Here is a 24,626-nt window from a genome sequence, read left to right as displayed (position 1 = left end):
GAGGACGGTAGTTGTAAATAGGCAGTGACGAGCGAGTAATTCCTTGCCGCGTACCCGGGTCAATGTTTTGTTACTTTCGGTATTTGCAGTTGTGAAAAGGGTGTGATCTTTTATCGCTGTCGTTACTCTCTTTCAAGTCAAAGAGCTGGGATGCAAGTCTGATCGGGCAGTCCTTGTCTGACCTTCTTGATGGGAGCAACATCAGGGATCAGAGACAGAACAACATCTACAAGCTTTGTGTCAGTGTACAAAGAAGTTGAAGTTTGAGAGTGGGTTGCTCAAGGCGTCCTGGAAGGGGGGAGCAGGTAAGTTAAGAAGTGAACAGGGACGTACGATGTATTGGCATCAAGGTCCAAGGGTTTTGTGGTGCGGAAAGTGAGAATGGGATGTGCGGGGGTGCATCAGAGGAACCCTTTCGTGATGTCTTTGGAACCGGCTGGGGCTGGTTGCGGGTTTGAGAACATCGTAGGCAATAAGGAAGGATTTCTGAGAGATGAGTGAGGTGCAAAAGCATGGGGTGAGTTGTTGTTCAAAGCTGTTCCTGGGTGGTAAAGGAACGATGATTTTGAGAGAAGCGGGCAAAACATGCTTCTTAAATAGAACTGAGTGACCAGATTAAGCCGGTTAATGCTCGGAGCAACTCACGATCTCAAAAAGGACTCCGGCTAATGCTCGGAGTAACTTATTATTTTAGAAACGAATTGGGAGTGAATCGTTTTTCAGAGTATCTGTGACTGGAATCTGAGTTTGTTGTTGACTCATGCGAGCGGGCAAGTCTTATCTCTAGCTATCCACGATTGTCCAAGAATCGGCCTTCCTGAACTTCAACCGAATGAAAGCAACTGAGTTGGAGACAAGACATATAGGATCAAGTCTTTTCCATACGATCATTCGCCTCTTCAACTCGTTGTTTCGCAATATCAGCTACAGGCTCGCCATCGAATTGTCTCGTCAAAACTATGGACAACTTCACGACCTGGAAAGGTGTGGTTTACCTTAGTGCAGAGGACGACACCACAGCACAGCAAATCTGCAATGTCATCGACACCGCAGATTTTCAGTACCTCGAAGAGTTCGCGCTGGCCAAGAGAATTGAGCATGAGAAGCAACTGGACGCTAGAAAGATCCTCGCAGGAGTCACCTGCACCACGACTACCGATGATTTGACTTGGGGCAGCACGCATGTTGTGTTCAAGCTCGTGTTTTCTGACGGCAAGATCTGGGTCGCTCGTGTCCCATACACACCACTTAACGGCACCAAGCTGCATCAATACCTCGTCGAGATGACCACAGAAAAGGCAGCCCTGGAGACACTCCGACGCAGGACTTTCATCCCAGTCCCGCAGATATTTGGCCAGGACCTGGCTGTCATCAACGGTTCTCGCTTCGGCTTCCCATTCACGCTGATGAGCTGGCTGCCTGGCTCAACGTTGAGCGGTGCTGTCGCTACCCATGTACCGGAAACCCATCTGCTGCACATTGCCAAACAGATGGCGCACATTCTTTCCCAGCTGCAGAATGTTATCTTTGACGAGCCTGGCCGTCTTTGGTGTGGACGTCGACCCAGCGATCCGCCCATGGTAATTCCCGTCATCCTGCACGCCAACAGTGCTCCATTTCCTCCCAAGAACTCAGTCGATTGGTTCAGCATCGCCACAGGAATAGAAGTCAAGATGTCAACAGACGAGGAGGACGAGAATGACGAGGAGGACGAGGAGGACGACATTGAAGAACCCTATCATCCGTTCGATCCAAAGGGATTGCTGTTAGCAAGCCTCATCGGAGACCGGGTCCACGGGCCATTCCCCCTCTGCCACATGGAGTTGCATCACCAAAATATCCTGTTTGATGATGAGTGTAACATCACTGGCGTGCTTGGGTGGAGACATGCTGAGGCAGTTCCACTGGAGCGACTGGCGATCTGCCAAGAGTACCTCCACTCCCCCGGGGATAGAAATGATGATATAGTGCTTTTGTTTCGCGAGATGACACGGAGCTGCCTGCAAGAGACGGATGACGAGGAAAAACACTCGTGGGAGTGGATGGGAGTTGAAGATCCACTTCCCCGACTTGCAAGCTATTTTGCATCTCCAAGAGCAGAGCAGCTCGGTAGCCTGCTTCAGAGCAGTTGAAGACGATCACGGAACTGGAAAACAGAGGGGGAACATATGGGAATGGGTGTTGCCTGGAGTTTGGGGGGTATTGAGGAACTTTCCAGCCCTCGCTGCCGTCGCTACTACATGTAGTTTACCGACGCAACTGTCACCCAAGTGGCAGAACCTGTTAGGTAGTGGTCATAGCATGATATGAATTATGTGACCAGGTCAGCGCTAGAACCAGTCCACAGATATACCATTCTTTGAGCAAACATGGCAGTCCTTACGCATTCGATGAGACATGACGAGAGTTAAAGACAGCAGTCCCCACAATCGAACAACCAATCCCAGCAAGATGCAGCTAGCTACAATAGCAATGTTTGGGCCGCTATTGATGTTGAAGTGTCAAACAGCACAATTTGGTGCTCGCCACCACGCGGCGATAGAGCTGGCCATCGGTCTGGACAACGTCAGGTGGAAATGTGAAAGTCTCGGCGTGAGGATATCCGGATGACTGAAGGAAGAGGAATTGCAGTATAGTAGAACGTTGAACTGGTCAACACTACTCGCCATTCGAGTCCTTGTTATCCCGGTCAGCGCCATCCGATTCCTCACCATACCGCTGTAGGTTCTCCAGTCCTGGAACCACTTTACATATGTGCCCGTACCCTTCACCCATAAGGTGTTTCTCTAGTAAAGCATACGACTCCTTCTCAAAGGCCCCTATTCCCATTTCAATCTCCTGTACTATACACGAGTATTGGTACCAAATGGCCTCCTCTAGAGCCTCAGTAGTGTCAGACTCCTAGCCACCTTTGAAGAAGACCGATCAGTCCCAGTAGACCAGGGGAGCCCTCGTGATCGAGTGGACGGAAGACTTCCCCCATATAGTTCGAACAATATCCTGAGCGGTCTGGTGGATCCGAATATCGTAGAGCTGCGACGCGGAGCACAGAATTCAATGTTTCTTGGCCCCTCAACTTCAATTGCTCATCAACCTTTGAGTATTCCGCTTGATACCGCCCTGAAGTGTTTCAACTTGTAGCTCCTTCAACGACCAGTCTGCCACTGCATCATTAGCCGCTAGAGATGGAGTGCTCGCAAGCAAGGCATCGAGAGGTTTCCGATTCTCTGAAAGGATCTGATGGAGCAGGCCGCAGAAGAGCCCCTTGATGCCCCCCCGCATGATTATCCCAGGCCTCCAAAAGAAGTGCGATATGACCATGGTATCGGTTCTCTAAATATCCAAGGCCTCCGTCGTCAGTGGGTTGCTGAGGAGAAACTTGACCAATGTGCTCTTGCCTGACCCCGGTTTGCCACTGGTCTAGTAGAGCGTGTCCTCTGACCTCAGCCAGTTCACGAAGTCGTCCTAGAGATCTTCATCATCGGCAACATCGGTGCTCATGAAAGATCTAGTTTTTTTTCCGCCGTCGCTGTCGCTGTTGCTGTCGCTGTTGTCGCTCCCGCTTTTAGTGTCATTATCGCTGTCAGGGGTCACAGACCGTTGCCCAAGAACCCATCTAAATGTCCCTTCTTGGCATTCGACGATTTGGTTGCGACGCTCATTTATAGCCGGGAATTTGAGACTCGCTAACAACCGGTCTCGTTGAGCCTGGGTGATTACCTCGGTGTTCAGTCGTTCCATGTCATTGGTGATCTGGCGAGTGGTCTGCTCCATCTTTTGGTCTACATGGCCGATGATTGAAACTCGGCTTGCGTTGACTTCCGACGTGATATGCGACTGAACTGCCTTCCCGGTTCTCGATGTGTCTCTGGCTATATGGGCTCTGGTGGAGCAGTTCTCTGCCTCTAGAAGCTCGGACAGTGTCGTGTGTCCAGAAGCATATTGGGACACGAAGTACTGCAACCGCTGGTCAAGCTTCTCAAACCTCTCCCTCTGAACAAGCTCAATGGCATCGCTTTGTTTGCTACGCAGGTCTTAGCTCTAGCTGTTCGTTCGGCAGTGCAAGTACATAGGAGCTCACCAAATGCTCCCAAGTAAGTGAGCCTCGATTGTCTTCTGATAACTCCCCAAGCACCCCTCCAACCGTTCCAGGCGCTTCTTCCGCCAGTTGACCTTGACGGCCAGTTGCAGTGTTCCTCTTAAGCTGCCCTTGGCGTGATGACTAGTGAGAAAAGCGGCCTCCTCTGTGAGTGCTCTGGCAGCAATGCCACACTGTGCTGCCAGCGACGTCAGGTCATGCTCGGTAGATCCTCGGACTTGTTTCCCTTGACAGTGCTTCTGTATATCCTCCGAAAGTGTCGTGAGCGAATTGGCGCAGCTACCGAGCCACTCATCCGGGGACCGACCACGGTACACCACTTTGCAGAGGGCAAGAGTCTCGCAAGCGAAGCTGATGACCTGGAAAATGTTGCTGACAATGCCGAGAGCTTCAAGGCCGGACATCGTGCAAGGCTGGTATTTAGCTCGTGATGGGAGGGAACTGAGTCTTAGTGGACAGTGACTGTTGGGGTTCCCAACGGCAAGGATGTTTCAGATTGACAGCGCAACAACCAGAATCAGCTCAGGGGCCAAGGCATCAATCCAAACGCCCCTCCCCTGCATTGCGCGGGGATATCTCGTGGGTTGCAAAAACCCGTGTTATGGTCGCCGACAACATGTTCACCATCTCCAGTGCCTATTCACTGCGGCAATCCAGCCTTCTGTTGACAAATCCATACCTGTTAATGAGGTGAAAGGCTCGACGATTGCTTGCCTTGCGGAGATGCCATTCACCTTTGCCCTCTGATATTCGAGAATGACTAATTTCACCATTCTTACCCTCGCTAACATTCGCGAGAGAACACGTTCCCCAAAATATGGTCTCTTGCGAAAGTCAGAAAATTGAATAGCGAAGGTAGGAGTGCGAAAGAGAACCCATAGCTATCGTAGGGAAGGGGGTTTGAAATATCACTGCTAACTGCCTCGGTGAAATACCACAACGTGCTTAACTCGGTCATTGCTGACTCGTCAAACAAGCCTGTTGGCCATTTCCTGACTCTCCAAAGCCACCCCGTCGAATCTGGAGATTAGACACAGCCGGGAACCCCCTAGCTGTCGCGCCAATGCACCGGGAAAGTCAATCTGGACCTGGTTGCATCTGTGGTTAGCGCACGGATGCCTATCGACCCTCTGAGCCCGCGTCGTGCGCGGAACGCGGGCGGCTTGACATCGCGGTGTGAAATGAGATTTTGCTAGAAGCTTCAGCACTGCCGCCAGGGCCACGGCCCCCGTGGGCGCTCCCGACACGAGGCCATTCGGTTATACCAACTCGGCATAGTCGCGCGGGAATTGGACCCGGTACTGGGTTCTAGATCCGGCCAAACCTTGACACCTTTGCCTGGAATGGATGGGTGCCTGGGCTGTCATACGACCCCTTAGAGTCCGTGGTCTTCCATCTTTCAAGGCTGGATCCTGGAGAACAACTTGAGTGCTCGCGACTCTCAGCGGTGGGAGATATGTGTCAATCCTCACAATGTCGACGCGTGAATGGGACATCATGCAGTCCAGGGATGCCGCTCCCAGTCCTTCGTCCTCTCAAGCAGTCGTCGCCGGGAATTTGGTCTTCCTGTCTGGTGTCACAGGGGTAGATCCCGCGACAGGGTTGCTGGTGTCCGGCACAGTGGCAGACCGAACGGTGGGACCCCAACGCTGTTGCTTTGCCCATATGAATAGGTTATTAATGATCTCCTAGGCACAGATATTCAAGAACATTTCACGCATACTCTCCGATGCTGGCAGTAGCCTCGACAAGGTGGTGAGTACACGTTCAATTGCCAATTACGGACCAGACGGCTGATTTTGCAGAACAGGTCAGGGTGAATATCTTCCTGACCAGCATGTGCGACTACAGCCTGATGAATGAGGCGTACAGTCAAGTCATAAGCCAAGGGGTCAAGCTGGTAAGACATGCAATGCCGCGGATGATGCCTTGGCCTTTCTAACCGGTACGTCTAGGCCCGTACTTGCGTGGCAGTAAAGGAGCTGCCGGGATCAACGGATGTCGAGATCGAAGTCACGGCAACTCTTCAACACACTTCACAAAACCGGGGAGGAAGGCTCTTGACTTTGGAACGATAGACTGGGTAACGAACCGACCCCATGGCCACCGGCCTAGCCATAGCCAGTGTACACGTACACTTTTCGTCTTGATTTACTCTCTCTTTCCTCATTCGAGATGAATATTGATAATAAAAGTCCTAATGCCCAACCAATCAGTGTATGTCTCCGCTTTCATGGTTACAGTATCAAGGGTGATTAATATGACACTCTCTACTTCTAGCCTCCTGTCGTCGCTAGGTATATCGAACAGATCCGGGTGGATATGCATTACCCCAAGCTGGAGACTCCGGAAATGGAGCTGCCGTGTTCCGAGGGCTTCATATGCGGACAAACATATGTCGAGCCCGCACGCCGTCCATTTCCCCAGCCGGAACAGGTAGACGTAGAGATATCCGCGACGAAGAATGAAGGTATCAATCCCATACCCATGAGACTCGGATATGGTCTTTCTGCCGGCAGCTCGATGTCAAGAATATGACGAACCCGTATGTCCAGCGAGACCCAACCAGGCAGCTACCGTTTCAAACAGCACAAAGATACCTCCACCATACACCTGTTGGGTTCGTATCAATGTTTGGACACAGTCATGAGTTTAGGTTGCGGAGGGGTTTCGGAAAGGACGGAGTCGAATATCTCGTCATTGCCTACGGCGCCGGTGCCGTTACACCCACATCTGCACGCACCAGATCTCTCCTCAAATCATGAACAATTTACCTCCATCCCATCCCACTGATGTGCTTTCAGCAGCAAGGCCAACAGCCACACTCGTGTCACATCGTATCGCCACGCACAGCCTCCCCCGACCCACTGCCGCGGCTCAGCTGCCGCCTGTGATGTAACCCTAGACGCATGCGCAACTTGCGGCCAACCGCGTCTACCGCTCTGCAGCTTTGCAGCTTGTCCTGCTCCTGTTCGTCTGGTGACCCGCGCCACCAACCGCACAGCATTTGTCTTGGCCGACTCGTTGGGGGCTGACTGATGGCTCCGGACGGGGACGGACTCTCGTCTAAATTTTTCCCAGGCGGGTACGGCGGCCAATAATGCTGCAGGCTGGCTGCAAGGGCCCGAAGCAGTCCGACTTTACTCACATCTTCGTGCCATGCCCTCTTTGCGTGGTTTCTCTGAAACGTGGTTCTGATTCTTGTGTACGCACACCTTTTCGGAAGAGGTCGGGTAGCTGAGGAGGTCCTGCAGAGGCCCCCAACTACTTGTGTAGGTAGGTCGGGCGCATCGGACCGAACCATGGGCAGTCTCGAGTTCGACTTGTGAGATGGGGATGCGGGTATGCGGGTGTCTGGCCGTTGGCGCGGCGAGGAAATGCTACATTCCCCATGTGTAAGGTGTCTGGCATGCAGAGAATGCATGGCAATGGGGTCACCTCGAGCTGAGTGGCCAACCAACTGCCTAGTATCAGATGCCAACGACATGCACTATTGGTTGTTGGGATTCCCGGACTTGCTTGATAAGGGCAAGTAACCCGCCTTGGGGAAGAAACTGCTTTCCGAGTCTGCCAAGTCGGTGCCTAATCCAGAGGTGGTTGTGGTTCAGTTTCAGCTCGCTTGACGAGAATGGCAAGGTTCACCTCAGTCGGGTAGGTCGGGTGATCTAAATGACCAAGAGGGTGTCAAGGCAGACACGGCGAAGGACTCGCGGTCTTCCAGAAGATGAACAGGGGTTCCATTTTGCAGAAAGAAGCCTGGGGTGTTGAGGATGCCCATGTGCCGCTGGGAAAACAACGTATAAAGTTCCCTCATCTCTTCTTCATTGTATCTCTCGAAGTGCTCGTTTCAAGTTCAACATTTAATAACTGTTAATTTAAACACATCTTATCTCAAACTTGCACCATGAAGCCCCTCAGCCTCCTGTCAACCCTGGCCCACCTCCTTTTGGCATCCCCCCTCGCCTCCGCAGCCCTGTCATACACAGTCCTCTCCGCCACCATTGACAACAAGCAACTCGATCCTTCTGAAATTAAGCTGGAGCGCGTGCCCCTCGGCGTCGGGCCCCGCAACGGCAGCACCGGCTCCACCATCCCCTCCGCACCGCCCACGTCCCTGACCTCTTCCCGCAAGGAGGGCCATGCCCGCCGCCGCGCCGACCTCGATCCCCGCGACGGCACGCACAGCACGACGTCCAACTGGTGCGGCGCCGAGCAGCACGTCCCCTCCGCCGCGGGGCCGGTGTCCTGGGTGCACTCCATCTTCTCCGTGCCGGACCTGACCCACCGGCCGGACTACCCGCGTCCGCAGTTCGCGGCGGCCTGGGTCGGCATCGACGGCGGACGGTGCCGGTCCGCGCTGGTGCAGGCGGGCGTGTCGGTGCAGCTGTACGATGACGGGTACCAGTTCGCGTGGGTGTGGATGCAGTGGTGGCCCGACGCGGCGTACAACTTTGTGCCCTTTGTGGTTGACCCCGGGAACTGGCTGGTGAGTCTTCTCCGTTTTTTTTGTTGTTCGAGGTCTACTGAGTGGGATGTATGTGGGACGCCAGTTACTGACAAGTGCTGTCAAACATGATAGGAAATCAACATCACAGCAGTTAATACTACGGAAGCAATCATGTAAGTTCTCGGGTACCCTAGTACCGGGCGGTAGGTGACTGAGTCCCAGGCTGACTCTATCGCAGAGAGGTCAAGAACTACAACAACGGCAACGTCCTTCTCATGACCTTCAAGGACGGGGCACCCATGTGCCGTGCCGAAGGAAGCTGGATCATGGAGGCATTCTACGGCTCACAAGGGCAGGTAACGCTGGCCAAGTTCAGCGACGTCTGGTTTCAGCAGTGCGAGGTGCGCACGCAGAACGGGCAGAGCTTTGGTATCGACGGAGCCGAGATCGTGTACATGGAGCAGCCCAAACCGGGGACGGTGCAGATGGAGAACGTGTGTCAGGCGGAGGAGTACGACAATGCGAACCTTCGATGTTATGCTGTGTGAATTAATTATGTCTAACAGAATGCCTGGAGAGTCGTCTACTCTGTGCTTCCTGTCTGTAGGGGCTCAATACCTAGCTATGGCCGAGCTTATCTTTTGGGCCGGTCCCTCCCCTTGACATTACCATAGCTGTTTGTTGGTAGCGTGGATGGTTGTTGTCTGAGTTGCGAATGCCTCTTTCTAGCTCCGAATAAGCTCCTTCAGTGCAAGCCACAGTTCTCCCCAATCATAGAGTTGATCGAGGTACTCGGTTTCGATGCCCCAAGTTTGAATCTCACCCACATTGGGAGGATGCTGAAGGACGAAAGTCTTTTCGGCGAGCATATCGAACCCATACATGATACTCGTGGGCTTGCACCTTCCCAAGTATAGGGTCCTGGACGTTGTGGCCTTCTCCATGCATTTCTTGAGCTGAATCGCTGGAGCCGCAAGATCTGCAAGCAGATCTCCCGCAAATAGCTCCCCCGTAAAAGGTCTGGATGTTGTTGTAGGCCGTTGAGCAAGCAAACCCGGTGACGGGGTCGGAGAGACTTATGATAACCTCTTCGAGGTTCAGCTACCGAGACCTCTTGGGAAGGTTGAAAAGCTGGTGGCAGACGCTCTGCAATCTTCAGCGGAGACTTCGAAGACGAGGCAGCAGCTCGCCAACCATTGAGTAGAGGTTGTATGTGGGTGCGCGCTACTCCAAGCCATTGACAATTGTTTCAGACATATCGATATGCAGAATCGAAAGGTTCTGAAAAGACAAGAGATTCGGGAATGGATATTCCAAGATACGTATGTCTGTTTTGAAGACGACTTGGCGCAGCTTCGAGCAGTCTTCAAGCACGGGCTACAGTCGCGAAAGGGCATGCCTTGGAGAAAGCGAGAATTATTGAGTGACGCCCTTGCAGGCGGAACGTTCCTGTTCCTCAACATCTCTCTCAACCACAAAAGCAAGTCTGACACGACTCCGTCCTGGCAGCTGATCTCAACTGCGATGCCTATGGAGAATCTCTATATCTTATTGGCGAGATGCTGGATACAGGTGCCTTAGGACATGCGAAGGGGTCCAATTCAGGGCCACTCATCCACGGCAAACAAAGCGTATTTGCCCTCCCACGAAGGCTGCAGTATGCTAGACTCGACAGGAATAGAATACGAGCGATTATTATTATCAACGTTGCTTCCTCGAAGTACATGCGCCTCTGAAGCCCGAAGAATGTAGTTCGCGGACATTAGATGCCACGGTCTGGCAGGGATGTCAAAAAGAATTCGAAGATAATTAGAGGTGTACCCTCCTCACACGCCCTTCAACTCATGCCAAACAGTCTCGCAGAAAAGAGTGCCTTTTTTTGGCTGATACGTCAGCCATACAGTAAAACTTGAGCAACGGTGCCAGCTCGTGATTCACCATTCCCACATGCCAGCATGATCGCTCATCAGTCTTTGCCGTGCCCACCAGCAGCACCCCCTGGAACGCTGGTATCAATCTCATCACCGTCCTCCAAAGATTCTTCATCTTCCCATAGTTCTGTGCCGAAGGCCTCCTCTTCCTCGGTCATGAGGCCTCCTCGGTCAGTATCCTCGTCGCTTTCGCTGACTTCCACGAGCATCCTATCCCAATCCTGAATGCCAATATTGGAATGACCTCCGAAATAAATTGGCTTCCTGAAGAGAATGTCATACCCAGTGAAGCTGCTTTCTACGATCCTCAGCATACTGGGTTGCTTCATGCGTCGAGCAAGACGGCTTGCCGCATCATACAATCCAACGTGCAAGTGAGCCCCCGGATTTGCGTCTCGGAAAGGCTTGCAGAGACTAGACTCCTCACCATCCCCCAACTCCACGTCAGGAACGATGCTCAGGTTGATGATGACCTCCTCAAGGTCAAGATTGCCAGCATCAAGAGGAGGTTTTAGAACGTCGGGACAGATCTCGCGAAACCTGCAACGGAGGCTCTTAAGGCGAGGTAAGATTTGGCCAATCACCGAACACGGGTGGCAGCCCTCCGGAAGGCCGTCCGGGCCGTGGAAGTTGTGGAAGGTGGATGCGACCGTATCAATATACAGAGTCGAGAGATTCAGAAAGAGTGGCAGGTGGAGAAAAGGCCAGACCGTCACAATGGAAAACTCTTCTTCGGGAAATGGCCCCACCGAGTATTCTGGCTGCATCTCGAATGTGACCTGTCGCAGCTTCAGGGATGTCTTGAGCATCCTAACAAGTCGAGACATGCCTTTGCTAATCATGTCCTCGTACTGTTTGAACGGGTTGACATCAGGGGAGATCCAGGATAGAGAGGCGAGCCTGCCAAAATCGTATCTGAAGTCGGGAACATAGATAATGAGGCTGAGATTAACAGTGTACTGCTGCATAAGCTCGGGGAGTGTCTTGAGAAAACGAGCGCGGCCGCGGCCGATGCGCAAGATGGTGGATAGGTTGACGGACACATCTCGGTAGAGTACGGGCTGGACGAGCGAGTACCACTCTTTCGACAGGCGAAGGAGGGTGGGCTGTCTTCGGAAGTCAGAGGAGTCGAGGTGCTGGAAGATCATGTGTAGCAACTCCGCGGGTAGCTGGAAAAGCTTCGGATGGGTTGGGACCGCGGCCATGATGGGCGCATGGGTCTGGAGGCGTTCGGAAGCTTGATGAGTTTGGGCTCAGCCGGGGAGAGGCAGAGCGGCGTGAGTGCTAGGGAATAGCTGGGCCGTAGAAGAGATCTTTAGTCTGCGCCAGCGGTGGTTCATCTGAAGTAGGGAAAATGAGCGGTGAACGCCCGGAAGTGTGCTGTGATTATTGACGTTAAGTAGGCAGCAGATACACCGGACTCGGGATGCGCGTCGCGCTTACAGGAAGGCTCGCGTCGTCTGGACGCGACTTTCAGTTTCTGGCGGAGGAGGAAGGCCCTGCTGTCAAGAGCCAGCTGCTCCGCTCCGGCTTCAGCTCAACCTTCATTGACTTGATCATCAGATGCTTGTCATGGCAGAACTCGACAAGCATATTTCTGAATTCACTGGGTGAACTTGAATTTCAATTGACAAACATGTAACCGCAGAGAAACGAGCGACTGTGCCAGCTATGTACACTCCGAAACATCCATTGCACGACAGACAGGCAAACACTTGAAGCAACCCAATCCCGATGCGAGACCAGACGAAGCGAGCTGCAGGCAACTCCGAGAGCGGGCACTGAGCCTATTCGGCCTTCCAGGCGTCAACCTCAAACTTGATCTGGTCGTCCCAGGTGATCTTGGCCCCGTGGGTGTCGCCCTTCTCGCCGCAGGGCTTGCCCTTGGGGAAGACGGCCTTCATCAAGTCCTCGCACAGGCCGGCCGTCAGCCCCTGGGTAGAGTACTTGTGGAGCCATTGCCTGCCAAACCATCGTCAGCTGCTTTTCATGCTTGCTTCTCTCTGTGCTGTGAGCTCTGAAGTTTGGGGAGGATATCCTCACCAGCCAATGGTAAGCTTGCCGAGCTTCCCCTTCTTATCCGGCATGCCAAACTGCTGGAATATATTCCACCCTTTGTTCAATGCCTGGCCCGCGGCGGACCGGTTGACGAGCTGCGTGCACGCCGACGAGCTGACCTTCATGATGTCGTCGACCCACACCTTGCGCCCGCCGTGCTTGCAGTTCACATGCGCGCCCTGCCCGTCTACCTCAAGATCGGCCGAGTTGCGCGCAAACACGTCAGCCTCGATGTCGGGCTCGCCGAGGTCCCGGCTCTGCTTCTGCTTCTGCTTCGAGTAGGCCGCCACCTTCTCTTCGGGGATGAAGCCGTAGCGTCCTCCCTCGGCCTGCTGCCACTCGATGTGGCCCTGCTTGTCGAGGTCGGTGATCATCTCGACCAGGTGGTGCTCATGATTCTCGGGCACTGCCGGGGCGGCTGAGGCGACGCCCAGAAGGAGAGGGGCGACGGCGAGGATGGTCGGGATAGAAACTGACAAGAGCGTTAGGTGATAGGGTGTTAGGGCATGGAGCCGAGCGAGATACTTACAGTGCATTTTGATTGTTTTTTTTTTTTAAACAGGATGTGTTGTTGACAGTCAGAATGGGAAATGGAAAGTGGTGATATTGCTTCGTTTATTCAGTTTGGTGGTTGTGGATGGTGATGTCGAGAAACAAGACTTGGAATTCCAAAGGCGGCATTCAACAGATATTTATACTTTTCTTCCCATCGACTTCGGGGAACCTTTCGTCGAGTTGCAGTATATTTTGTCTTTTCCCCTGATTATTTCATCTTTCCATGTTGCTTGGCCTATTGGATTCTATAATTGGACATGTAGAGTATCCAGTAAGATCATCAAAAAATGTCTAATTCGAGAACGAGGCGATCGAGCTCAGGATAGTTGCAACTCATTGTTGAAAATCTTCTTTAGAAACTCGACCATGTGAAATGGTGCTGATCCAAAAGGTCTTTCCTTCTCAGGAAGTGACACAGGTGCTGATCGAAGCACATGCTCGAAAGACCGGAGCAATCGGAAGGCCCACGATCTATCAATAGCAAATGATCAACCTGGAAACTTGGTATGGACTGGATGGTCAGAAAACCCAAAAAAATATGGACCTTGTACGTCTTCATACAGCCTAGGGCAATGTATCATCAAGTAAGGCTGATCTGCACCAGGGTTGTCTGTCCTCAAGGCGCCACAGAGCCCATGTAGCCGAGGGAAATACCAGCTTGGGGAAGGATGGACATGACTGGCTAAATTTGGAGCCTAGCCGAGCCGCCCAAGTTGTGAAGAGAAGAAGCTAAGAGCGTCAACCTAGGATCTGTTTCAAGATCTAGCACCCAAATCGAACATCAGACCATCCACCAGAGTCGATCTTGAGGAGGCGATCTGCTAATTACCTCTCCCGGAATATCAGTTTGTAATCTAGTTGAAGCAGCGCCGCCTCCTGAACATCTTTTCGCCATGGCTTGCATGCAGGGGAGAATACCAGGTAGTCATCACGCCGATCCAGAACGCACCTGGCACGCGACTGACGATGCAGATGATACCTCTCGGAAGCCACGGAACGCTAAAAAGCTTGTGTTTTCGAGGTCACACCTCACCGTCGATCGCGTGGAGCTGGGAAGCTTGATTGCGGGAATTTGATGAGCAAGCTCCAATGAGAAGAGGCACACATGCGGCACAGCGCCGTGGTTCGCAAGGCGCAGCAAAGCTTGGTATTTTTGAAGAGGTCGATCGAGGGGCACGCCGTGCGGCGTAGATACCAATCCAGGGTCCATGACTTTTGATCTTCTCGACCTTGGACGTAATGCTCTCGTGCTCGCGACTAGTGTGCCCGAATAGCGCCGTCTCAGTGTTTGAAGCTATTCATAGGATCTTGCGATCATCGACTGAGCACAAAAATAACTTCATCCTAGATCAGGAAAGACAGCAAGCGAGATTATCACGACGACAGAAACGATAAAAGAACGAGCTCACAGTTTTCAAGACTTCTTCATCTTAGGTATAAGAAGCCAAGAAACTTGAGCATCGCCTTCCAGAGAAACCTGAGCAGCTCAGCATGACTACGAAAATCCTCAATCAGACCTGGTTCGACCGTCTCCGCACTCAGTACGAGAAAGACTCTCAAGACGACACCATCGTCTTCCCCCTGACCTACATCCTGTACTCCAACCACTGGAAGCAAGACCTCTCGTACGAGGTCAAGCACAGGATCACTCTCACCGACTTTCTCAAGTCTCTCGGCGGCTTCCGCATCGACCTCGCACGCACCGCAGACGGTCTTCCCTTTTTCGAGGACCAGAACCTCAAAATCAAGGCCGCGCAGTATCCCAAGCCAAAGCCATCCGAGATTCATTGGATCACAGATCCGGCATCTGAGCCTGACAGCGAAGAAGAGCAGCAAGCAAAGTCCAAGGCCAAGTAACCACCATGAAGTTGACCGATGTGATGATGCTGGCCCTTGCCGCCGCACCGTCTGTGCATGGATGGCACTTGACGTGGTATGTCGGTAACCATATTGTCGAGGCCGCTGGTGCACACGGGTCTGTCGGGTGCAGGAAGGTTAGATCGGAGCACGTGGAGAGCATCAATGCTTTTGGTCAGTCGTTACTTTAGACCTCGTCGACATAACTACCTGTTGTTCTCATACTGATGTTGGAGACTTGACGGACAGAGGCGAACGATGTTGGTACTTGCTATATCGACTTTTACCCTCGGAAGAGAGACTGCCGCGAGGACGTCGACGAGGCTGTGTCCATGGCGACGATGCGCGTCAACGCGGAGAATCAAGATCAGAAGTACGGTTGGAATCACGAGAACCATGCGTGGTACAGGGTCCATTGCTTTTGAATTTTGGATGATGGTATTGATCCTTTGGCACGTGGTGCATGTTCGCTCGTTTCTCATGCATGTTTTCCAAGCTATGTACACTCCGGTTGAATTACACACTCGCTTCGTCCCTGCAATACGATCTCAGCAGCTCTGATTTGAGTTGCATTATTGGGTTGAATTATTTATTTGAACAATTTTGTGAACAAAGTAGATTCCAGGTACAGTGATGGCAGTCTGTCGCCAACAATGCCACAGGACCCTCACAGCTCCTGCCACTCCTCCCATCTTTAAACTCTCCCCCAATATACCGCTCACAGCATTCAAGCCCTCGTCTCCCCGACCTCCTCTATCGTCCGCGGGGCAGCAGCAGGAGCAACAGCCTCGTTGTTCTTCTCGAGGTGGGCAAACTCGGTCTGCTCCGCCTGGCGCACCTTGCTCTCGTACACCTCGTCCTGCAGCTCGGCGTCCTCGTTGCCGTGGCGGCCGATGCGGTACCAGGGCAGCGCGAACAGCCGGTCCATGCTCTCGAGGCTGCGGCCGGCCGTCTCGGGCACGAAGAACCAGACCCAGAAGCCGCCGAGGATGGTCACGGCCGCGAAGCACCAGAAGGTGCCCTTGGGCGACAGGCCGCCGTCCGAGGCCGGCAGCAGCATATTGGGCACGGCGCGCGTGTTGCCGTACTGGTTGGCGAAGTGGAAGCACATGGCCAGCGAGGTGGACAGGGCGCGGATGCGCAGCGGGAACAGCTCGGCCGTGAGCAGGTACTGCATGCTGTTCCAGCCCAGGGCCCAGCCGGCACCCGACAGGTAGATCATGAAGATTGCGCCCCGGGAGGGGCCCTTCTCGGAGGCGTCGAGCTGGTAGCCCTTCTGCACGCCCAGCTGGGGCACGGCGGTCAGGAAGCCGGCGATGTAGATCATGGAGATGGCCTGCAGGGTGATGCCGGCGAGCAGGGAGCGCTTGCGGCCGATGACGTCGACGAGGAAGAGGGCGCAGATGACGGCGGCGATGAGCTTGACGATGCCGAAGACGCCCGTGACCAGCAGCGAGGTCTCGGTGCCCTTGATGCCGAGCAGGGAGAACAGGTCGGGGGCGTAGACGGTGATGGAGCCGGCGCCGGACCACTGCGACATGACCTGGGCGAAGATGGTGAGGTAGATGCGGTACAGGTTGCTCGGGACGGTGAAGGCCTCCTTGAGGATGCCCCAGGCGCCGGCGCCCTTGGTGGCCTCGAGCTCCTCCTGGTGGGACATGTGGATGGCGGCGATCTCGTGCGTGACGTAGGGGTCGTCGGCGGGCAGGTGGCGCAGGCGGGCCATGGTCTCGACGGCCTTCTCGTGCTGGCCGTTCTTGATGAGGTAGCGCGGCGACTCGTACTGCAGGAAGGTGAGGAGGAAGATGATGCCCGCGAACATGATGTGCAGGCTGGTGGGCACGAGCCAGCGCGCGTGCGAGGTGTCGCCGAGGTGCACCTGGCAGCCGTAGTTGGTGAAGTAGGCGAGCACGATGCCCAGGTACACGAAGCCGGTGAAGATGCACGTGCAGAGGCCACGGATAGGCGCGGGCGCGATCTCGGCGATGTAGACGGGGCCGACGACGGGGGTCTGGCCGACACCGAGGCCGGCGATGAAGCGGCCGGCGTAGATGGCGCCCAGGTTGCCGTTGGCGCCCATGAAGATGGCGATGCCGATGATCCAGAGGACGCAGAGCTGGCGGACGGCCCAGATACGGCCGATGCGGTCGCAGATCAAGAAGGAGCTGTGCGAAGGGGCATGTTGTCAGTAAACAGGGTTCGTTTCTTCGCGTGCTTGCTGATTGGCGATGATGAGTGGTGAGCGATGGGCTTACAAGAGAGCGCCGGCGACGGAACCAATCTGGACCATGGCCGACACGTTGGCCTTGATGTTTGCCTTTGTGACATCATCGTACTGGCTGTAGTGGATGGTGCTCTGGAAGTCCTTGCTGTTGAAGGCGCCCGAGATCAGGCCCTCGTCGACACCGCGGGCGGCGCCGAGGAGGCCAAAGGAAAAGACGGCGAACCAGAGGCGCCAGTTGAACACATTGCTGGGCACGCCCAGGTTGTGCAGCTTGAAGACGTTGACGGGTTTCTTGCCGCCGGGTGCCATGGTGACTGATCTTTTGTGCAGCACGGGAAGCAGTCAGTGAGAAGGGGTGTTGAAGGGTCGACGTCCGGCAAGCACTCCGACGAGATGGACACTGAACTACTCCAGAAAACCTCGCCGACGACCGGGGGACGAGGCGCTCTTTTATGACGATGGACGAGCGTGTGCCAAGACAAGACCAGGGAGGGGCAGGCAGAGCGTATTGTTATCCTTATTCAAGACAAAAACCCGGGACTGGGTTGGGGGCGATCGATCCCTCGACTGAGCGAGTTGAGAGCCAGCGAGCGAATGAACGGCGCCCGCAGCACATACCCCAAATCCTTCCCGCGGGATGGTTCTCTGTCTAGCTTTTCAGCATCACACACCTTTCCTAATCTCCCACACCGAGAGTCAAAGCAGGGAGCCAAACTGGAGACGGCTTTCTCCACGTTCCATGCTCCACGGGGAAGCCTAATTACACGGCGCTGGGCTCCGCTCCCATCAACAAATCCCGGCACTACTGGGTGGCCAATGGGCGCGCCGTCGAGCAAGACAGGATGACCTGCCAAAGAAGGGTTAGTAGGATAGGCCCGGCGGCATGCCCGACTAGCTACGGATCTAGGAATGGAGAACGTGGAGCTCAACTCTGTTCAGACTGTTCTCGGGCACGAGCTACTCGACACACTGGCACGCTAGGTCCGTCGTACAATCGTGCAGATCCCCAGTCTTGATGGGCTCATCTCTCATGCTAGACTGGTCTGATTCGGCGCGATTGGCCTGGACCCCTCATCACACCTCCTCCAGTGTCCACACTATTGGAGAGAGGGCAGAGAGGTTGGAGGTGCCATGCGGAGGTCTCGTGCCCCATGGGATGCAGAGAATTTCCCGGGGCGAGTGAGGGACAGAACGGCCCCAAGGCCCCAAGCTTGCACATTGTTCTCCAGGATATGTGACGATCACCTCTTGGCAAACACACCGCGGGGTAGTGTACAGTCCTTTTGCCCTTTTGCGACGGGCACCCCGTCGCAATGGATGGCGGAGTTCTCGCCCGCAGACGCAGTTACGGGCGGACGCCGACAGCCACCGTGAAGGAGACCGCGAGCAAAAGGGCGACGGTCTAGATGCCAAGACGGTGGATAATCCTTTATCCTCCCATCCCTCTCCAGTTGAAATTCTTACGTTTCAAGGCGGGCACTTTGTCGCGCGTCGAGGGCAGAAGTCAGCTAGCGGCGGCGGTATTTGCGAAGAATGACCCCCACGTTCCGCCGACAGGGACACTGGGTCTCTTTTGATTGTAAGATATCTCTAGGGCTCGAATCTATAATCTGTTGTTTCCGTTGTTGACTGAAACGACAGTCGAATCTGTCAAAACGAGCAGATCAAGACAAGCATTGCGGCTTGACGGCAATTTTCTTGGAAAAGGCTTGGAAGCGGCCTGCCAAGCTCGCCCAAGCCTGTGCTTCAGTTCTCGTCCTTTCTCACAGTGAGAAAACGGATCCACCAGCGTCATGGCTACAGCGCCGGCGGCTTGGCGATGCGGGCAGTGGCTTGGAGCGAATGAGCCCAGGTTGAACTACGGGGAGGGTACCGACGAAAATGCCGACGCCGGACTCCTCTACACTACGCTTCTCTTGGGCTAGCAATGCTCTCGACCACGGACGTGGCGTTAGGACTGCTGACATCCATCCTCCTCATTACTGGTCGCCCTTGGGGTGCCTAGCATTTGGAGACAGAAGACCCTTGATGCATGAGAATTCTCTGGATTAAACTGACTAGCTAACGCCTCACGAAATGAGCATCCAGGAACAGACCACCATTGAACCACATTCTCTTTGACAGAGCTTAGCCTCGGGCCGACAACTTTTGTTTTGGCTCGAGACGAACCGCCCCAGACTGGACGAGACCAACACAGCTCCCACGCTACCGGAGCCATCCTTAAGGATTGGGAAGCACGATTGTAAACGACCCAGTGCCGACGTACTGCTCCGCGCCCGAGGCAGACGAGAACTCGCTGGCCGCAAAGGCGTGCGACCCGCCGATCCCTGGGACCGTTCGCACGTCGTTGACGACGATGCGGTACGAGCTCAGCGGCGCAATGTGCTGGAAGAAGAAGTTGACGGCCGGGTCGCTGCACGCGTGCGTCCCCGACGTCGTGGGGAAGATGTTGCCCGGCTGCGCGGCGGGTGCGGTGCCGGCGCAGCTGAACGAGGGACCACCGGGAGTCTCGGCGAATTCAAAGGACCAGCTGTTTCGAGATGGAGTAAGTATGTTTCCAAGCAATGTTGGGTAGGATTTCTTTTTCTTGTTTTCCTCGTTTCCTGATTTGTAGCCTTTATAAAGATCAAAAGCACACTTACGAGCAGGTCCCGGCAGTGGTACAGCCTGCGACAAAGTTGGTCACGTCGAACTGGGTGACCTGGCGCTTCTCGATGGCAGCGGCCGACACTGCGGACAGGAAGACGGGTGTGAGGGCTAGGATAGACTTCATTTTGAACCTAGAGATTTCTTGAGGAAAAGTAGTGGTAAGTTGCGCGGCTTCGGATGTTGGTGTTCAGTGTTATCGACAATAGCCCTGTGTTTCTCATGAAGCATCGCCGAAGCAGGCTTATATAGACATTCCGGCCTGTCCCGGTCAAAGCTCTTCTTGAGCTTTGATTCTCAAAACGAAAACTTAAAGCCGATACGCTCTTCCACCTTCCAACTGTAGCTATCGCCAAGTCTGGAGTGCGAGGTAGGTGGAGTAAGCTGACACCCCCGACATCACTGAAGCCGGGCTGAACATCGTGAGGCTGTTCAAATTCAGGTACCGAGTGAGAACTAGTGACTCGCGGATCTCATCCGGAGCATGACCAAAGCCGCCTCCAGACATAACTGCCTCGGACAGTCGTTCCTGAAGCCCGATTGGAGAGTTGATCGCGCACGGCCATAAGCTACATATATCCATGCAGAGGCGGCAAGGTACTCGGCGTCATTCACGAAGCTCATCCCGGCACGACAAGCAATCTCACTCCGAAAGAGTATTCGATGATCTGGCCGTGCCTTTAGTCTGTGAGAACAACGCTAACATGAAATCGGAGTCCGAACATGGTTCGTGATGCATTGAAGGCTATTCTCAAGTGCTGCCTAGTTGGCAGAACTGAAAATGCCAGTTCAGATCTAAGAGTCAAGTATATTAATCTGACGTGGTCTGCAGTATGGAGTGTACTGCAACAAGTCCACTGGAACAGGGTTCTCATGCAATTATCACTGTGATCACATCTCACACCTAGTAGAGTGTAAGCCCTCATTCACCATCGCATCCTTCTCAATAGCAAATTTCCAACATTAGAATCAGGATTCAATACATATGTTGGCCAGGCATGTCCCATATACGAGTGTAAATTCGGGCTGGCCATGACTTAGATCAATCAGATAAGCGAATTGAAAATGAGGGCAGTGTACCTATGAAGGGGGATCGTCCAGTCGATGTCTCAGAAATCCATGACGCGGTGGTTGGCCGACGCTAGTGCTCAAGCAAACAGTTGACATCACCACTTCGCCGCACCTCTGACTGCATTAATGCAGGATCAATGTTCTGATTATTCGTCTTGAACCAGCCGATACTACACAAGAGTTTATTTATCTGAACAGATGAATGCGCAAAGCCGCGCCCTTTTCACATCATCTACGCAGGAAGCCCTCTACCTTCTCATACAAACATGGGTGTTTCTCTTTCGACAGCCAGGTGGCTTGCGCCAGCAAGCTTTCTGATCGACTTTGCCGCGCAGAACTATGGCATGCTCAGCAGCCCCAACATGAAGGATGTCCACGACGCCCACCTATCGTTCTTCTCGCCTCAGCCATTCTTCATCGCAGGCTTCTTCTTCCCGCAGCAGCTCTTCCAGCTCGCCTGGCTGTGGAAGCTGTACAAGACTCCCAACGGAGCCGAAGCCACTGACAGCGATGTCGCGACCATGGTGGACTTTGCGCCATTCTACTCACTTGGGAATATCTGCATCGCCAGTAAGCCCGCCTCCGCGCTCCTCCCACTTCACGAAATCGCTAACCTTGCTCCATAGCGTGGATGATCTTCTGGAACCAGTCCGAGCTCAAGACCGCCAACATCTTCGTCACAGTCAACTCCCTCGCTCAGCTCTACTTTGTCTTTGCCCGCCTGCCGCCCATGAACCTGCGCTCGCGCACGTCAGTGCTCACCCACGTCGTGGCCAAGACCTTTGCGGGCATCGGCGTGCTCGACCTGCTGCACAACTCCTCGGTCGCCTACTTCGACCACCAGACCACCGGCCCGTCCACGCTGGTCAAGGTACTCACAGGTGTCGGGTTCGGCGTGGTGGCCTCGTGCAGCGACTGGATCTTTGGCGGGTGCCTTGTGTACGATCTTGTGGCGCTGGCGGTGGGGCAGGGGATATACGGGAACCAGGGTTGGAGCAGGTTGCTCGGAGCGTATGCCGTAGGCACGGCGGCCATTGTCGGCGCAAAGAATTGGATCAGGTGAATATTGAATCCGAGATGGACCCGGCAGGGGGGCTTACCGTTTGTTATAGGCCTCCGTACGTGAAGCAGGAGAAGGCTGGATATCAGTCGTTGTAGGGCCGGCAGGCACGTATTGTAAAGGAAGACAATGCCGGAAGGGCTTGCATGTAGGGTTGACTCGGGTATGTTTTGGCTGGGATTCCAATCCATTCAGCGGCACAGGCCCGAAAGTATTCTCCGAGGCAGATCGGAGACGGATGTCGAAGCGCTGACTAAACATAAATGTACGATAGCCACGGTGTTGATGGGGACCTTATATAACAAGGAACATTCCTACGCCCTTTTCACTTTAATAACGATGCAGATTTGGCTCTCATATACTCAAGAAGAACAGCCAACTCTCAAGTGATGTCGCGGTCAATCGATCGAATACCGCCAATGGCGAGTCCGCAACCGATGCGAGTCATCGGGCTTGGATTAAGCAGGTATTGTGATACTTGTGCACCTCAACACATTAGTTCATGAGAGGCTCATGACATCTGCAGATCGGGCACAGTGAATTTGCTGAATGCCTTGGACACCCTGGGATTCAACACATACCATCTGTCTGTCATGATGAAAAATGGACCGCCAGACGCCAAGCTTGTAGGAGAAGCTCTTGATGCTGTCGTCTACGAGAAAGGTGGACACTACACTCGGCAAGATTTTGACAAGCTATTGGGAAACTATGATGTGAGTGATAAATATATAAGTGCTTTCTATTTAATCAAAAACTGCTAAAGTCCCGTATCACGCAGTCGGTGGTGGAGATGCCCGGCCTTATGTTTGAAGACATTTACGCCGCATACCCCGAGGCGAAGTATATCCTGACCGAGCGAGATCCAGACAAGTGGGTGCGCTCCTGGCGAGACACGCTGGGTCAACGGCTGCTACTTGGGCGGAAGCTGCCTCTGTTCTTGTTTCGGGTCTTCAATTCTCATCTCAATGAATCCCACCTGGTTCTTGAGAGAATGTTGGACCAGTGGACGGGCGGAAGATTCCTGACTGCAGAAGGACTCGAACATTCACGACAGTACTACATCGACTAGTAAGTGTGACGGACCTCTTTCATGGATGCGCATCCCTAACGCTGCTCGCACATAGTGTTGCGAACGTCAAAGCCACCATTCCGCCCGAGAACCTGCTGGTTTTGAACTTGGAAAAGGGGTTCGGATGGCAAGATATTTGCCAGTTTCTGGACAAGGATATTCCAGACCAACCTTGGCCGGACAAGAATCAGCTCGAGGCGTTCCAAGCGTTCATCGACAGTCTCTGCGACCCTCTGATCGAGAAAGCAATGAATCGTATGAAAATAGTAGGCTCGGTCATTGCCACAACTATAGCATTGGGAGCCTGGTATGGCTTGAAGTCTTGAAGGCGGTAAGGAGGACTCCTAGGTCGGAGCTTGGGACACTTGCCATACGTATCATATAGCTAGCGACCCCTATCTGAGTAGACAGATTATGCTGGTATGAAGTGTGCGTTCGAGCCCTTGCGGCACCGGCGCGAGGTAGTCAATATAGCATAGCCGTACTTCATACTAGCGGGAACTGTCATTGTGTCTTTGGAATACACGTTTTGTGTTCATTGTTTCGTATAAGCTGCGTGCGATGGGTTGGAAGATCAAGGCCCTCAGACGAGGCTATGTGGCTTCAAAGGGGCTGGAATTTACTCGGGTTGAAGGCCAAAAAAAAGCATTTGGAAGGATTCATAAGTGGCGTCGACTTCACCAGGAATCTGGATCGCACGCCGACCCAGGTGAGTCCGATCCGATCCGCATGCGGCTCCAAAGTTCACGGTGCTCCGTGAAGAGTCGGCAGACTTCGCGGAAGTCCGTGTAAACCTGACGACAATTCGACTTGTATTTATAATCACTTTACTTTATCTCAAGCATAAATAGCCCCAATCTGCGCGGAGATTTAATAGTGAAAACTTTGTGCTTACCATCTCATCTTTTCTAAGCCTGATAAACATGACCGCAGACACGCTTTCACTTACCGGCAAGACCGCATTGGTCACTGGCTCTGGCCGTGAAGGAGGTATCGGTGCCGGCATCGCTCGAGCGCTGGCTAAGAATGGCGCGTCTGTGGCGATCCATCACGTCTCAAATGAGTCTCGCGAGAGTGCACAGAAGATAGCTTCCGAGCTTGCTAAGGACTTTGGGGTCAGGACTGCTGTCGTGCAAGGAGCAGTGCAGGACCAAAATGCTACCACGGCTATGGTCGAGCAAGCACTGAAAGGCCTTGGCGCAGATTACCTTGATATTCTGAGTGAGTGCAACATTTCTGTCTTCTTCGCGTTGGGGAAGGCAGTAATCAGACTGACCCGGTCTTGTCTTGGTAGTCAACAATGCTGGAGGGACTGGGCCGCAGTCTCTTCTAGATGCTACGCCGGAGCAGCTTGAATCGCAATTCTCAGCCAATGTCTTCGACACTGTCTACATGATTCAGGCTGCTGTCAAGGTTGGCAAAATGCCCAAGGGAGGCCGCATCATCAACATCGGATCTGCTGGGTCCAAGCTCGCCGCTGCTTACAACGGAATCTATGCCGCTTCCAAAGCCGCCCAAGATTGTATGACCAAGTCATGGGCCGATGTAGAAGGTCACCATCTTCTTCTCGCCCGGTCAGGTCTCACTGCTCACCCTCCCTAGCTCGGCC

The 24,626-nt window shown here is 53.8% G+C and overlaps 9 protein-coding genes across 9 annotated transcripts; 4 read left to right on the top strand and 5 right to left on the bottom strand.

Annotated features, from left to right (window-relative positions):
• Nucleotides 1-959: 959 nt before the first annotated feature.
• Nucleotides 960-2,132, top strand: E0L32_002580 (uncharacterized protein; the record flags this gene model as incomplete). Its single annotated transcript, XM_031136785.1, has 1 exon — nt 960-2,132. The coding sequence occupies one exon, from the start codon at nt 960-962 to the stop codon at nt 2,130-2,132; it is 1,173 nt and encodes a 390-aa protein (XP_031000434.1).
• A 1,333-nt stretch (nt 2,133-3,465) lies between these two features.
• E0L32_002579 (uncharacterized protein) lies at nt 3,466-4,503 on the bottom strand (the record flags this gene model as incomplete). The annotated part of the gene is made up of 2 exons (XM_031136783.1): nt 3,466-4,024; nt 4,082-4,503. 2 exons carry the CDS (start codon nt 4,501-4,503, stop codon nt 3,466-3,468), a joined length of 981 nt encoding a protein of 326 aa, XP_031000433.1.
• A 3,500-nt stretch (nt 4,504-8,003) lies between these two features.
• Nucleotides 8,004-9,094, top strand: E0L32_002578 (uncharacterized protein; the record flags this gene model as incomplete). The annotated part of the gene is made up of 3 exons (XM_031136782.1): nt 8,004-8,585; nt 8,679-8,719; nt 8,785-9,094. 3 exons carry the CDS (start codon nt 8,004-8,006, stop codon nt 9,092-9,094), a joined length of 933 nt encoding a protein of 310 aa, XP_031000432.1.
• A 1,418-nt stretch (nt 9,095-10,512) lies between these two features.
• On the bottom strand, nt 10,513-11,682 carry E0L32_002577 (uncharacterized protein; the record flags this gene model as incomplete). The annotated part of the gene is made up of 1 exon (XM_031136781.1): nt 10,513-11,682. One exon carries the CDS (start codon nt 11,680-11,682, stop codon nt 10,513-10,515), a length of 1,170 nt encoding a protein of 389 aa, XP_031000431.1.
• Nucleotides 11,683-12,264: 582 nt separating this feature from the next.
• E0L32_002576 (uncharacterized protein) lies at nt 12,265-13,071 on the bottom strand (the record flags this gene model as incomplete). The annotated part of the gene is made up of 3 exons (XM_031136780.1): nt 12,265-12,439; nt 12,521-13,007; nt 13,065-13,071. 3 exons carry the CDS (start codon nt 13,069-13,071, stop codon nt 12,265-12,267), a joined length of 669 nt encoding a protein of 222 aa, XP_031000430.1.
• A 1,510-nt stretch (nt 13,072-14,581) lies between these two features.
• On the top strand, nt 14,582-14,947 carry E0L32_002575 (uncharacterized protein; the record flags this gene model as incomplete). The annotated part of the gene is made up of 1 exon (XM_031136779.1): nt 14,582-14,947. The coding sequence occupies one exon, from the start codon at nt 14,582-14,584 to the stop codon at nt 14,945-14,947; it is 366 nt and encodes a 121-aa protein (XP_031000429.1).
• Nucleotides 14,948-15,674: 727 nt separating this feature from the next.
• On the bottom strand, nt 15,675-17,480 carry E0L32_002574 (uncharacterized protein; the record flags this gene model as incomplete). The annotated part of the gene is made up of 2 exons (XM_031136778.1): nt 15,675-17,112; nt 17,203-17,480. 2 exons carry the CDS (start codon nt 17,478-17,480, stop codon nt 15,675-15,677), a joined length of 1,716 nt encoding a protein of 571 aa, XP_031000428.1.
• Nucleotides 17,481-19,391: 1,911 nt separating this feature from the next.
• Nucleotides 19,392-19,944, bottom strand: E0L32_002573 (uncharacterized protein; the record flags this gene model as incomplete). Its single annotated transcript, XM_031136777.1, has 2 exons — nt 19,392-19,701; nt 19,814-19,944. The coding sequence occupies 2 exons, from the start codon at nt 19,942-19,944 to the stop codon at nt 19,392-19,394; spliced, it is 441 nt and encodes a 146-aa protein (XP_031000427.1).
• Nucleotides 19,945-21,154: 1,210 nt separating this feature from the next.
• Nucleotides 21,155-24,619, top strand: E0L32_002572 (uncharacterized protein; the record flags this gene model as incomplete). Its single annotated transcript, XM_031136776.1, has 8 exons — nt 21,155-21,458; nt 21,515-21,947; nt 22,001-22,006; nt 22,475-22,661; nt 22,712-23,016; nt 23,073-23,272; nt 23,951-24,238; nt 24,312-24,619. 8 exons carry the CDS (start codon nt 21,155-21,157, stop codon nt 24,617-24,619), a joined length of 2,031 nt encoding a protein of 676 aa, XP_031000426.1.
• Nucleotides 24,620-24,626: the final 7 nt, after the last annotated feature.

This window comes from Thyridium curvatum (genome assembly GCF_004353045.1).
Source record: "Thyridium curvatum strain D216 chromosome Unknown NODE_10_length_634906_cov_78.760910, whole genome shotgun sequence".
Taxonomy (NCBI): domain Eukaryota; kingdom Fungi; phylum Ascomycota; class Sordariomycetes; order Thyridiales; family Thyridiaceae; genus Thyridium; species Thyridium curvatum.
Note: the sequence above shows the minus strand (reverse complement) of the source record. Positions and strands in the feature narration are given on the sequence as shown.